Source organism: Haliotis asinina, chromosome 1 (assembly GCF_037392515.1).
Source record: "Haliotis asinina isolate JCU_RB_2024 chromosome 1, JCU_Hal_asi_v2, whole genome shotgun sequence".
Classification (NCBI taxonomy): Eukaryota; Metazoa; Mollusca; class Gastropoda; order Lepetellida; family Haliotidae; genus Haliotis; species Haliotis asinina.
In genome coordinates, this window is record NC_090280.1 from 100,641,334 (window position 1) to 100,655,001 (window position 13,668).

At 40.8% G+C, this 13,668-nt stretch overlaps 1 protein-coding gene across 2 annotated transcripts in view; it reads left to right on the forward strand.

Annotated features, from left to right (window-relative positions):
- The first annotated feature begins 1,797 nt into the window (after positions 1–1,797).
- LOC137256739 (synergin gamma-like) overlaps positions 1,798–13,668 on the forward strand; it is a 51,362-nt gene continuing 39,491 nt past the window's right edge. For both annotated transcript variants that reach the window (XM_067794564.1, XM_067794565.1), the window contains exons 1-2: positions 1,798–1,832; positions 3,961–3,998. In XM_067794564.1, the coding sequence (XP_067650665.1) occupies positions 1,819–1,832; positions 3,961–3,998 (52 nt within the window). In that variant the 5' untranslated portion in view covers positions 1,798–1,818. The remainder of the gene's footprint in view (positions 1,833–3,960; positions 3,999–13,668) is intronic.

Here is a 13,668-nt window from a genome sequence, read left to right on the forward strand (position 1 = left end):
GACAATTGCATACGCACATCATATGGTCGCTACTGCTTGAAGACATGAGGTACAAACAAAATATGCAGTACTGTGACTATTATCAATACCCGCCCTATACATTCGCAGAAATTTGCCCTTGTAGTGTTTATTTGTAGTGCAAACCAACCCCGCTTCTCGCTAATACCTTGGTCAAAGCAGTGTACACACCTGTGCAATGAAATAAGCTGGTATTTTCACATAGAATGCCTAGCCATGCATGCTCATTAGCTTTGGCTCAGACCTTGTATTCATCGTTCATTGTCAATTAATGAGACAATAAAAAATATTTTATTCACTGAAATATTGGCGCCATCATAGGACGGGAGGTAAACATATTTCACCGACTGTCATCCCAATATGCAGACTGGAAGTTCGCAGACGCCTAGATAAAAACTATATCATTTAAGGTTCAACGAACAGATTAGCTACAACCTTTTACTTACACGTAATGAAATAGCCCAAATGAAAAAGCAAGATAAAGCCCTCTCGTCAAATGAACCGGAGTTGGCGGCATCAGATTGAACACATTGTCAAAAAGACACCCAAAATGAATGGTACATTTAAGAAATTACAGTTCCTGCAGAACATACTTTTTCCTCAGGATTTACACCCACCTGTAGTAGGCAACCTAACAAGCCGTTACTGTGAGACTCCGATCATTTTATCCAACCATGCATTACAAGACTGGGGTACTAGGCCAATGTAATCTTATATTCCATCAGCAGTTAAAATGTGGAATAATATTCCCCGCTATTAGATACTGCGACTCAATGACATCATTTAAGTCTTATATCCACGTGCAAGAAAAATGGGCACCTAAATATAATTCATATGGAACAGGGAAGTTAAGCGGTTTTGCACACTAGATTAAGATATAGGCTATGATGAGAACACTTAATTGTCATTTATTATGGAATAAATGTTGAAAGTGACGCATCGTGTCAGTGTTTCCATGGATGTAAGAATGTCCACTGTATTCTACTCTAAGGCGCCCTGTAATATCCTGCTCTAAGTACCACTGCTCTGCACATACTGTACGTTCTGGATACCTCACATTTCGATGACGGCTAGTCATCAAGTCAAGTCAGAGCCAGAACATTCAGTAATTAATATTATTCCTGCTCAGATATCGAGGATGCCTATGCTTGGAAGAGGCGACAAACGGAATCGGGTGGACAGGCTCGCAGACTTGGCTGACACGTCATCGTATACGAATTGCATAGATTGATTGTCATGCTGTTGACCATTTGATTGTCTGGTCCAGAATGGATTATTTACAAACCGTCGCCATATTGCTGGAATATTGGCGAGTGCGGCGTCACACAACAACCAACCAATCCTACCATGTGCACATATATGTGTTTGGTAATCCTTTGTTGTTTTTCTTCTGCATTCGAATACATACTGATGATGTTACCGATGCGGTGTGTCATGTTGACAATCTATCATTATATGGGATTGTCATTATCACTGAAATGTAATCATAAAATTAAGTCCTCTTTTGTCATAATAACTCTCCGTCTGAAATAGATTTTTACTGTCCGTCCCATAAACGTGTTCAGGAGCTCTTTATAAGTCTTTACTCTTATGTGGAATCGCACACATATCTGCTTTTGAGCTTCCAGAACAATAACTCTTACACTGCATAAGCACATGAGTTCATGTCATGTAACATCCCCACTACGATATATTTTGTCAATATTAGTCTTTGAGACGCCCCCTTAAAGTATTGCACAAGGGACATCACTCTGACACATTCTAGTACTTGTTTCCCTCAAAACGTAAAGAGTGCCAAACATGGCTGACAACAGGTAGGATGTGTCCGGAAATTTATGTCACAATATCTATTTACATAATTAACTCGAATTCTGTATACACAAAGGGGTGACCGTATGACACACCTTGGTCCTTTATAAAACCAAGCGATGAGTTCAATGTATATTTGTTTGGTCAAATATTGATTCCAAACACGTCTGTTGTTGAAATAGTTCAATATCTCCCGTCTGTTTCAGTCATTGACTGAGTGAGATGGCAGTTAAGAGACTTTGATTTTCCAATATATGAACGCAGTAACTATTTTTAACATTTTCCTTGTATGAAAAATATTATCTTTTAAATGAGTTTCTAGCGACTGTGTGACAAGGTATAACAACGACCCCAACGTCCTTTTTAAGGAAATAGAAGAAGCATTAGAAAGCTCAGTAAACATGGTAAAAAGATGAAGGTTAACATCTAAGTGTAACATAGCTACAGTTTTTTCATAATGTATTAGAAATTTCTTAATTATTCATTCACTGGCATCATTGTTAGAATATGTTTATTGTTAAAATATATCTGATGTTGATCCTGTAAAGCTGTATACGTTCACTGTGTCACAGTCAGTCAGTGATTTGAGCCATTCTACTAGTCAAAAGCTTGAGACTAGACAACAGACAAGTTATATGTATTGCTGTTTGATAGCAGATATGGGAAATTGGCAATTGTCTTGTTAGTCTGCTTTCTTTGGCTGTCACTACACCTACACCCCCTGTTCTTTGTAATCTAACACATTTGCTTTGATGGTAGATTTGGATGAATATCTCCAAACAAGAAACCAATTTATTGTTTTCTCTTGAAGTCACGAACTTTTTTTCAACTAAACTGTGTCAAGGTGGTTTGAAGGATCATGTTCGAATCGTCACACATCATGATCATCAACCTGTTTTCACACTATGTCATAATTCACAGAAGAAAGTCCTGCAAGTGACTGCAGTGACTGAGATGACATGTATGTGGTGCATTGTTAGATTAGTCACCTCTGTCTGAGAGGAATAGCTAGGGGCACAAACGTAGTAAGAACGAAGATGACTTTTGTTCAGCAACACATTCATGAACACCCCTGAGGCATCTGACATGTCCACCGAGATCTAGAGATCAGGGATCGTCCAGTAATCAGAGGTACTCAGTTTGCAGACTTAAATCCCCACAAGACACTAGATTTGGGGTTAAAATCCTTTTCTGTCTGATTTTACGTCTGTCAGCATCATATGTGTGTTTCAGTGTGTGAAATTAACGCTAGGCCTGTAATCCCTGGCAAGTAGAAGTTTAACAGGTCCACTAAATGTTAAGTATTGATGGATAAGTAAATATACAAGTGTTATTTTGTACCACTGAAGTATAAACATGACTACATTAATTCACATATTATGCTTGAATATTGCTAAAAGTGGCATAAAACTAAACTCATTCAATCACTACTGTGGTGTAGTGGGAAATCTTGAAAGGTTCCTTTCCCTGGTATTTGAGGGTTGCACCAAAATGTACGGAACATGCTTTGAATCATGATTTCCTGGGGAGTTTACCTGGCATGCCCTGATATGACTGGAATACTTGTCAAACTGGTATCAAAACCCACCTCACACAATATCACCGGTGCAGTCTAAACTCTTGGAAGATCCTCTCGATATTGTGACAGAAATGTTCAAATGCATTAGTCAGACAAAGCATCGAGTCAGGTACTGTCACTATTGGGAGCTGCAACATCAACTGGAGACCTGTTTCTGTTCATTTGTTGTTTTGTTTAATATGTTATGTTTTAGAATTGGTCCCTACTAACCCGAGGTTTGTGTTAATATTATGGACAGCACGATGGATGGACTAGTCATTGTCAGTATTGATTGCATGTCATAGTAACCCATAGGTGAAGGATGGTGCTCATAATGTCAACCACTGGATTGTCTGGTCCAGATTGAATTATTTGCAGCTACTGTCATAAGCTGGATTTGTCCTGAATGCTGTATGTAAGAACAAGTGGTAAGGTGTTTGTATCAAGTTACAATAAGTGACTCCATCTGATTTAGGATTTAGAGAGCATGTTCTGCTGTGACATGTTTCCTCATAATGACCCGCCACAATACAGACATTCAAAAGTTGCTCAGGTGTCTGTCTTTGTGTTTTCAGAGGGATGCGGTTTCCTGGTCATCAGCAGCCAGGCCCAGGTAGGTGTGGTCACTGTGTTCAGCTGCTCAGTCTAACCAGCTGCAATAGGAAGTAAAGGGATTTTTGTGGTCATATGAATATTTATTACCTATGAGCAGGGCTTCAGATAAGGGCTGTATCGGCATATGTATGGATAAAAAATATGCATGATGCGGTAGGAAAAAAATCAGAAAACATAGCAGATACACACCACAACAATGGTGTATGGTCTCAGAATTTATCTGAGAAAAGTATTGCTTTATTGTTTGCACATGAGCAGCAAATAATGTTGTAGTGCATCTATGAAACCACAGGCACACTGTAGCGCAAATGGGGTTGCGCAGCGCAGAGAATCTGACCATTACTCATATATGCGAGCGAAGCGAGCAAAGGTTGGCAACGCACTTCCCTCGCTTCGGTTCAAAAAATATTTTTCATGCCAAAAGAAAATCTCGCCACCATCACAGGTACTCTCCCACTTCCTCATTAGGTTGTGCTCTTAGATTTCCAATGCCATATTTAATAATTACTCATGTGAAATATGTTTTATTCAACTCATGGTACATCAGACCGTTCTTCGCCTCCATTACCCCTGCCAGCTTCCGCTTCAAAGCAGTGAAGGAACAGGTTATTATTCCATATGGAATACATAAAAAGTTACCTCCCGTGCTTCATACGCCTACTATGCTAGAAGTGTGTTTATTGTAGAATAAATGTTACAAAAGATCTAACAATTTGACACTTATGACAAATACAGTCTGACAGAATCATGATACAATTAGGCAATAATGTATATCTTCATAATTTCTGCTTATTCTTGTTCCTTCACTCCGTTGAGCCGGAAGCTGGCAGGGGTAATGGAGGCGAAGAACGAACTGAATACCACGAGTGGCGCTTAAAATGTTGAATAAAACATATTTCATGTGAGTAATTATTGAGTATGGTGTTGGAAATCTAAGAGCACAACCTAGTGAGGAAATGGGAGTGTACGTTTGATGGTGGCAAGATTTTGTTTTGATACAAAAAATACTCTTTAAACCGAAGCGAGGGAAGTGCGTTACCAACCTTTGTTCGCTTCGCAGGCATACATGAAGACTGATAATTTTTCACTATGCAGCGCAACCACATTTGCGCTACAGTTTGCCTGTCATGAAACGTAACATGAGAATACTTACAGGCCAATAAATTCCATTCAGTATTCTAACTTTTCCCAGTACCCTTATGTTGGAAAAATGACTCGTAGGTACTCCTCATGTTGGAAAATTATCTGGATCCCTGCTACGAGGACAAAACTATTGGGGTTCACATTTTTCAACTGATGCCCTAGGGCAAAATATCCCTTTGTCATGGTGATGTGACATCATGAACAATGCCATGACATCACATTCTTCACCCAGTCTACGTTTGAAAGAAGATTTGGACTCATTTTCCTCAATTGGATGATTTAGCTTAGGTGATGATTTAATGAGCAGAATATTATATTTGTGCCCATACCATACTATGTTTACAACACTCATGCCTAAATATCGTTATATCTCTTGCTCTCGCTTGGGAAATACCAAAGTCAAGGCACTCTTGTCATAAACCTAGTATGACATTGGCACTCATATAGTATTTTCTACATGGTGAATCCCTTATAATACAGTGATACTGGAAAGTGCTGGGAGATTAGAATGTGGTGGGGGACAGCCTCCGTGGCGTAATGATTAGAGCATCTACCTGGAGAGTGAATGGTCACGTGTTTTATCCCTGACCGTGTCATACCAAAAGACATGAAAATACAATGGAAGCCCTCTAAACTGACGATTGTTAGACCTGATATGGAGGGCTTGTCGGTTTAGAGGAATTTTTCCTTTTCAACCTCAGAATGATCTTCCGTTTGCTGTAAAGTACGACTGAGCATCATGTTGATAGTCATCATATTCTTTATTCATAAATCTAGCTTGCTTGACAGATCTAACCATCCTGACAACTTGAGTGACTTTCAAATTGTGATACGACAATTAATTTGTAATACAAGTGACACATGCCACTCACCAATTTACCTCACCCATTAAGACCTAATCCGTATCCATACTCTTTCCATCAGGAAACATCAATGACCTTAATGCCGATAGTAATTCACTGTGTTGTTAATACGCGTTCAGCCAATCAGTCAGTCAACAGGAGAGCTGAGATACCAGATTCCGGTTTAGAGAACATTGAGGACTGTACACACGGTCATTAGGTGGTCCTTCCTGTGCCGAAATAGGGAATAGACTGATGCTGGATTAGAGGGCATGTAACTGAAAAGAAAATTAACTTATTTTTCCTTATCCTGACTCATGCTTATTGCTTATCGATCTCCTCTTCCTTAGCAAAGGTAGTGGAATACCTGAAATCCCTTGAAGTCCCCTTCTAAAAGAAGTGAACATAAAATACACTCACCCACATGTTGCCTCCCCTTTTCCCGTGCAAACGGTCAGCTGACTGACCATGCTTGTCACTCTCTCCTTATCGCCCGTCGAAGGCGGCTGGAGTTACCTGGAGTCTCCACTACGAAGTTTTTCAACTATTTCGGTCCTTTAACTATATTTATGTCGTATGCGGTATTTGGTTTATGTATATGTATCACAATTTGTTTAGTTGTGATTATTGGATGTTGATATAGCACATATTTCGTCAATCGAGACTTAGTCTCCGTTGATGAAATCATGTTTACAGTGTAGATTACGTCTGTCAGCGGTTGACCTGCATTTAGTTTCTCCGGGGTGTATGCCCTTATGTTCTTCCACTATTTGCTGTGAATTTTACAGAAATGTATCTGTTTCAGAACTTATTGTATAAATTCGTTCTTTTCACAGGCGTGTGAGGGACAGACAATGCCGACTTTCATTAGTCATGTCTAATCGGATGATTTAGATTTGGGTAACCGTTTTTTCATGAACCAGCGAGTCATCCCCTAGAACACAGAAGAGTACTTCATCGGAAACGGGGCCGTTGCAGTCTAAGGAGTCTAGATCACCATCGTCGTTGAAGACGAAGTCATCTGCAATGAAGCCATTGCAGAATCAACATTCTTCAACGAAGAAGTCCTGTGGTGATGGGATCGTCCCTCTACAGGAACAACATATCTACGATGAGTCGCCGTTGATGCTACTACATTTCAAGCAACATAGACTTCGTCAGCAGCCTTGGTCATCGCAGTAGACATCTCTATGATGGACTCAACACAGCTGTTCGACACGGACGCCTTCATGCAGCATGAGCTTGGAAAGGTCATGTTGATGAAGAACGAAGACTGCAGTCTTCAACTATGTTGACAGCTGCTCCTATATTGGCCACGACTACTCAGAATTCACATCATGGATCATGACTTAGTCTCACCATCCAAGGACCGCAACTAACCCAACACTTATAGGATGAGGAAGGAGGACATGCGTTGACGTTTCCGATGATAGCGCTAATGACTGAGAAGTTATCTACAGCATTCAAGTCAGCATCCAAGTTTCCACGACAACATATGCCACCTTTCAACGCTCGTCGCTCGTTGACAACGGTGCTCAAGCAGACAAGTCAGCGTTGCACTAACAAGTCCAAGTTCTCCAGAGTCCAGCAAATGAGAGATAAGAAGTTTAATACCGGAGCGTCCAGGAGGTAAACATTGAAGATCAGGGTCGGAACAATTGGAGTTTTCCACCCTCAGCCGTTCCCATACAACCGTCTCCAGTGGGTGAATGTCTTCAACTTGACTGGAAGAAGCAGGGAATTCTCAAAATACATCACAGAGATTCTTCGAGATGACTGCAACATACCACTGCAAACTACACCTCCAATCACAAGAGATGACGGTATTATCTTCGGCGGAAAAATTCCGACACACCTACCTGGAAGACAAATCTACATCAGCTTCAAGTGGCGGAAGTTTTTTCGCGCACTTTACTCATATAGACACATGCTCGCCAAACAGCATGGTTACGGATAAGCCTTTGTCAAGCCAATGATTAGAGCAAGTTCTACTCTCTCCGTTATCACTACATTGGTGATAATGTCTACTCGATCTGCTCATGTCACCTCAGGATATGATCAGACAAAGACGCCTACTACTACGTCTATGACAGTGGTTCCTGATCATGGTTTCATGTCCTGACCGGTTTATTACGCTGGACATCTTGAGACCATACCTGCTATGGTATACCCGCCAGTCAATGTCTGCGCAGGAACTTACACATTAGAGCCGGTATTCAACAACCATCTTTAGGGAGACATATCTCTCCAAGGATGGAGTGCCCATCTAAACAACAAGGTTGCAGTAGGATTCTGGAAGAAGGAAGATCGAGCTCTTCACATCAACCAGTTGGAGATGAAAGTGGTGATGCATGTTATCCATCATTGGTCGACAACACTGATAGACAAGCTACTGATGATCCACATGGACAACTCAACAGTGGCTTTCTACATAAACAAGCAAGGGTCAATGAGATCTCCTTCTCTACTACACCTGACGTATTTACTCTATGACGTGGTCGACAGTCTGAATCTCCAAATAAAAGTATCTCACATACCAGGAGCCTGCAACACCACTTCAGATGCCTTATCTCACCCTCTTCGTCTATCACCAACAGAGTATATGCTGCATCGAGAGATGTTTCAACTAATCAGCTGGAGGTTCCGATCACTGCAAATAGACTTATTTACAACAATGTTTAACTAACAGACAGCAACCTTTGTGTCACCAGTACCAGATCTGTTAACTTAGGCATCAGACACTCTCAACATCTCGTGGGAAGGATTAAAGGCATTCACATTTCCCCCTCCAGTGCAGCTACCAAGCGTCATCGAGAAAATCAGACAGCTGCCAAGGTCAACCAAACAGACAGTTAAACATGCCTGCCTTGTCTTCAATACTTGGACCTCATGACTACTGAGACAGCTGAAGGTAACATATCTGCAGATAGCAGAATATTTATGTCTCTTACGACATCCCAGAGCTCTGAAAGGCTCTACATTATCTACATACTTGGCAGCTCTCAGTTCAGTTGTCACCATGGAAACGGGAACCAAGCTGACTAAAGTACCCGAGCTACTTGCCTTCCTACACTCCTTCAAGTTGGAAGATCAACAGCATGGGATCAAAACATCGTACTTCAACATCTCACAAGTGATGGGTGCGTTGATCAGACCTCATTTGAACTGCTAATTCAGGAGACGCTGTTTTTTACTTGCCTTAGCTACAACAGCACGCATGTCAGAAATTCATGCTCTAGACTTCAACCGCATGAGGTTTGATGCAAATTATCAACAGACAGTCCATCCGGATCTACGATGGGATTTTATTACAAAAAATCAACTGCCAGGTCAGCAGGATAGACAATTCCACATACCAGCATTATCTTCAATCCTGGAACCTCATGATATTCAGGATTTATTATTATGTCCAGTTAGAGCATTGAAGATATACCAGGTCTATGTACCAGGTTCAGAAGGCAATGTTTCAAGCGTCTGTTTATCCCTATATCTACTGAGACAACCACGAAAATATCCCGCAACACTATCTCAGTGTAGATCAGAGCTGTTATGTTGAGAGCCTATAAAGCAGCAGGACTGGAACCTCTACAAGTTTCCAACCCACACGAAGTCAGAGCCTTGGCCTCTACAACAGCGCTACATGGGAATTGCTCGCTATCAACTATAATGGATGGCTTCTTTTGGACGTCAAACATGGTGTTTGCCAGCCATTATCTACGAGACATAGCCAGGGAGGACGTGTCTGGCACTCATCAGTTTGGGCCTCTTGTCGTTGCTCAGCAACTAACAGACGCCTTAAACAGATTAGCATGAGTGATTAGGAGCCTATACTCGTAATGAAGATACTTGTACATGAAGAGGGGTCGCAACTAGTCTTGATTACAATATCTTGACATTTAGTTGCATCAGAAACTAGCAGAATGCTAGTTACTTTTGATGTCACCACATTCCAGTCAACGAAGCCTTCTGCTGAAGACAAGTTTGACTGGATGTGATCCTCCAGAATCTACAATGAATATTAGAAGAGCAGAACTGCATTATTGCCGTTTCAAGTTCCCGTTGGGGGTGGAAAATTATTGGACGTAATTTTGACAGCCAGCAGAATCCATCGTGGCCTGATCCACCGCGATTTCTGTCGGATTCTGTAAGCAATAAGCATGAGTCAGGATATGGAAAAATATGTATTTTTATGAATAAAATTGATATTTTATACTTATCCTGACTCATGACGAAAAGCCCTCCCAGACGCCTCTCACAGACACGCTGAATTCCTATAATTCCTACCCGTGAAGGTCCCGGGGTAGAATAGGCCTTCAGCAACCCATGCTTGCCATAAAAGGCGACTCAGCTTGTCGTAAGAGGTGACTAACGGGATCGGGTGGTCAGGCTCGCTGACTTGGTTGACACATGTCATCGGTTCCCAATTGCGCAGATCGATGCTCATGTTGTTGGTCACTGGATTGTCTGGTCCAGACTCGATTATTTACAGACCGCCGCCATATAGCTGGAATATTGCGGAGTGCGGCGTAAAACTAAACTCACTCACTCACTTACTCACTCTTATAATTCTCGTGTCGGGCTATTTACAAGGAGAGAGTAACAAGAATGGTCGATCAGCTGACCGTTTTCGCGGGAAAGGGAGAGGCTACACGTGGGTGAGTGTATTTTACGTTCGCTTCTTTTGGAAGAGAACTTCAAGGGATTTCAGGTATTCCATTACCTTCGCCAGGGGAGAGGATATAAGCAATAAGCATGAGTCAGGATAAGTATAAAATATCAATTTTATTCAGAAAATTACATGTTTATGCAGAGACCAAATCCTAGTGCTGATATTGAGAGCATGCCAGATTTGGGGGCTGCCAGCTCCGAGGGCTTCCATTTCATGATATGTGCTGGTCCCTGCCTAGTGCTTGGCATTAATGGGTACAACAAGGACTGGTCACCTTTGAGTCAGCATAAAGTGTCTGACTAGAGTGTTCATGCTTAACTGGCGCATGATATCTCAGTGAACTAGCATGTGGGAGGATGTTACTTCTCATATTACACTTCCAGATATATTTGGTTTATAGTCCGGCAGAACGTTAACATGACCTTGCAATTTAGGTCCCACAATAGTTTTTGTATGATTCCATTCCAACAGGCACTATAGATGAATAAAGTATCGGATGCCACCTTGGCACCCTTGAGGGTTTTGAAAAAATGGGGTTTTTTGAAAGAATTTCCCTCTTTTGATAATCGGCTATATTTGGATGGTTACAAAGAAACACATCATGAGCTTTACAGTGATTAAATATATTATATATACTTGGTATACAACATGTTATCACAACTGTTACTTAGTACAGTATTAAAACGGAATTATGGGATATTTTTTAAAAAACTCGTTTATCCAGACAATATTAAATAACACATTTTACTCTTAAATAATGTTCTAAAAGTAGATGAAAGAAATTATTTTGTTGTGAACTTCTGATATGAAGGTTGTTTACTTCTTCTAGGAAAACAGGGCAAGGAAACTTATTACAGAGAACATTTCAGATGTTAAGAAATCAATTGTATGGAGAAAAGAGTGTTATGGCATATTCAGGTTAATTTACTATTATTGTTTCATATAACCTCATGCCTGAATTAGGAATGTGATTATAAATTTGAAATCCATGCCCACATTGTATGATATATAAAGAATGATTGTTACTTAAAATGCTAGCAAGGTGAAGAACTTGCATCATAGTTACGCAAATCAATTGGAGTCTTTACCCATGAGTGAGAGTCACAGGCGAAGTCTGTTTTAGTCTCTTGGTTAAATGGATTAAAAATGTCAGTCACTTTCATGGAGCACTCTCGGTGCAGCTCTGGTGTGCTGGTTATAGCAGTCATCACACCCTGCACATTCACAGAACATTGTACAAGGAAGTCGAGCAGCAGCACATCCACACTTAGCTGAGGTACAGTTTTCACAACAACATTTCAACAGTTTGAGAATATAGTCGTAAGCCGATGGGGTTCCTTGTGGTAGCAGCACTGGAAGCAAAGTCTGGTTTAGAGTGTCTTTCATCCAGCCATGCTTGAGAGGATCTCTTGTTGGAGGATCTTTATCTAAAGCATGTTTCCAGATGCAGGTCTGCAGGTGTGCCCTCAGTGCATTCTGCACAAATGCCTTCTGAGTAGGCGGCAGTGACATAATCTTCACAGATGAGAGAGCATTTCTTCTTCCAACTTTCGATTTCCACACCTTGAATCGAAGCTCATGCATTGAAGAAGCAGAGTGTCCATAACATGCCGACAGAAATGACACAGACTCTTGTATGATTTCTTCAATGGAAGCAGACAGATCCCCAACATGACGAAGATGGTAATTACCTTTCAACAATTTCACAGCAGTAGATTTTCCAATACCCCAACACTGAGCCACTGTCACATCCTGTAAGAGCATGAGCTGCAAGAAGATTGGGAACAATGGCAGAATATTTCTCAGCTGTGGCTTTAATGTCAATGCACTTCTTGTTCACTGATGATGTTGACTCCATGCATAGATGACACGTTAATTGTTGACACAGGTAGAAATGTAGCAGCAGCACGAATACATCAGTATCATCACAAATCACTGTTATAGATGAATTGGGAAGTGACTCTGCAACAGATACCACTTGCTGTATGATGATAACATCAGCCTCTTCATGGGTTGTCCTGAGATCATGTCGATGAATCAATAAGCCATTGTTGACCTCCACTGGTACCAGGGACCTTCCCGTTAAAACTAGCTTGTGTGTGCAGACTTTCAGTGATTCTCTCATCTCTTGGAGACAGTCTACTACAAGATCTATCAGCTGAACTTTGTTTAAAGTAACTGTGAGTAGAATTTTCTGTGATGGGAGGGGCATGGATAGATAAATCCTGTGTTGTCTGTTGACTACTTTGTCCCGTGATGATCTAGTGATACCTTTGATGCTATATTCAAAGTACCTGTCAAATATAAGGTATACATCAGCTTCTTTCATTTTCTTCATTATGTATGACACAACGTTGTCAATGAAATCTTTTACTTTTCCATCTTTTGGCCAGTGAACCACCCACAACATTGCAGACCCATCAATGATAATGCTTTTTTGGTCCAAGGGAAGACTTTCTGATAGTTCAACCTGCAAATTGTTCTTCAAATTAGATTAGTTTGTGGCTGTTCTCATGACACCTTCATCCGTAAACATAGAAGTAGGTACTGGTGCCAACTCAAATGTTAAGACTTGGGCAATGTTGAATTTCTCTCCCTGCGGCTTGAAGTCCAATGATTCTGGAGTAGAAAAGATTTGTATCATACAGATTTGAAGATCCAACCTAAACATGATTCTTCAAGACGGCCATAGTTTTTATCTTCTTTGACAAAGGTCTATGGAATCCATCTGGCCATGACCTTTCAAATATCTCCATTTCTTCCTGTCCTATTTCCAATCCCTTATCAGCATTCACAGAACTGTCTGCATATCTGCCACTCACAACCTGCAACAGTTTGTCTGTGGAGAGCTGTGACACATCTAATGGATCACTTGACTCTTGGAGTTTCTGTCGAATGTTTTTTCGATCTTTTGCATCTGCTGAGATTCGGCCCTTCATTTCTTCTTTATGAATTTGATCAGTTGATTTATCCTTGTTTGTCTTATCAAAGATGTCATTTGACACAACACTGCA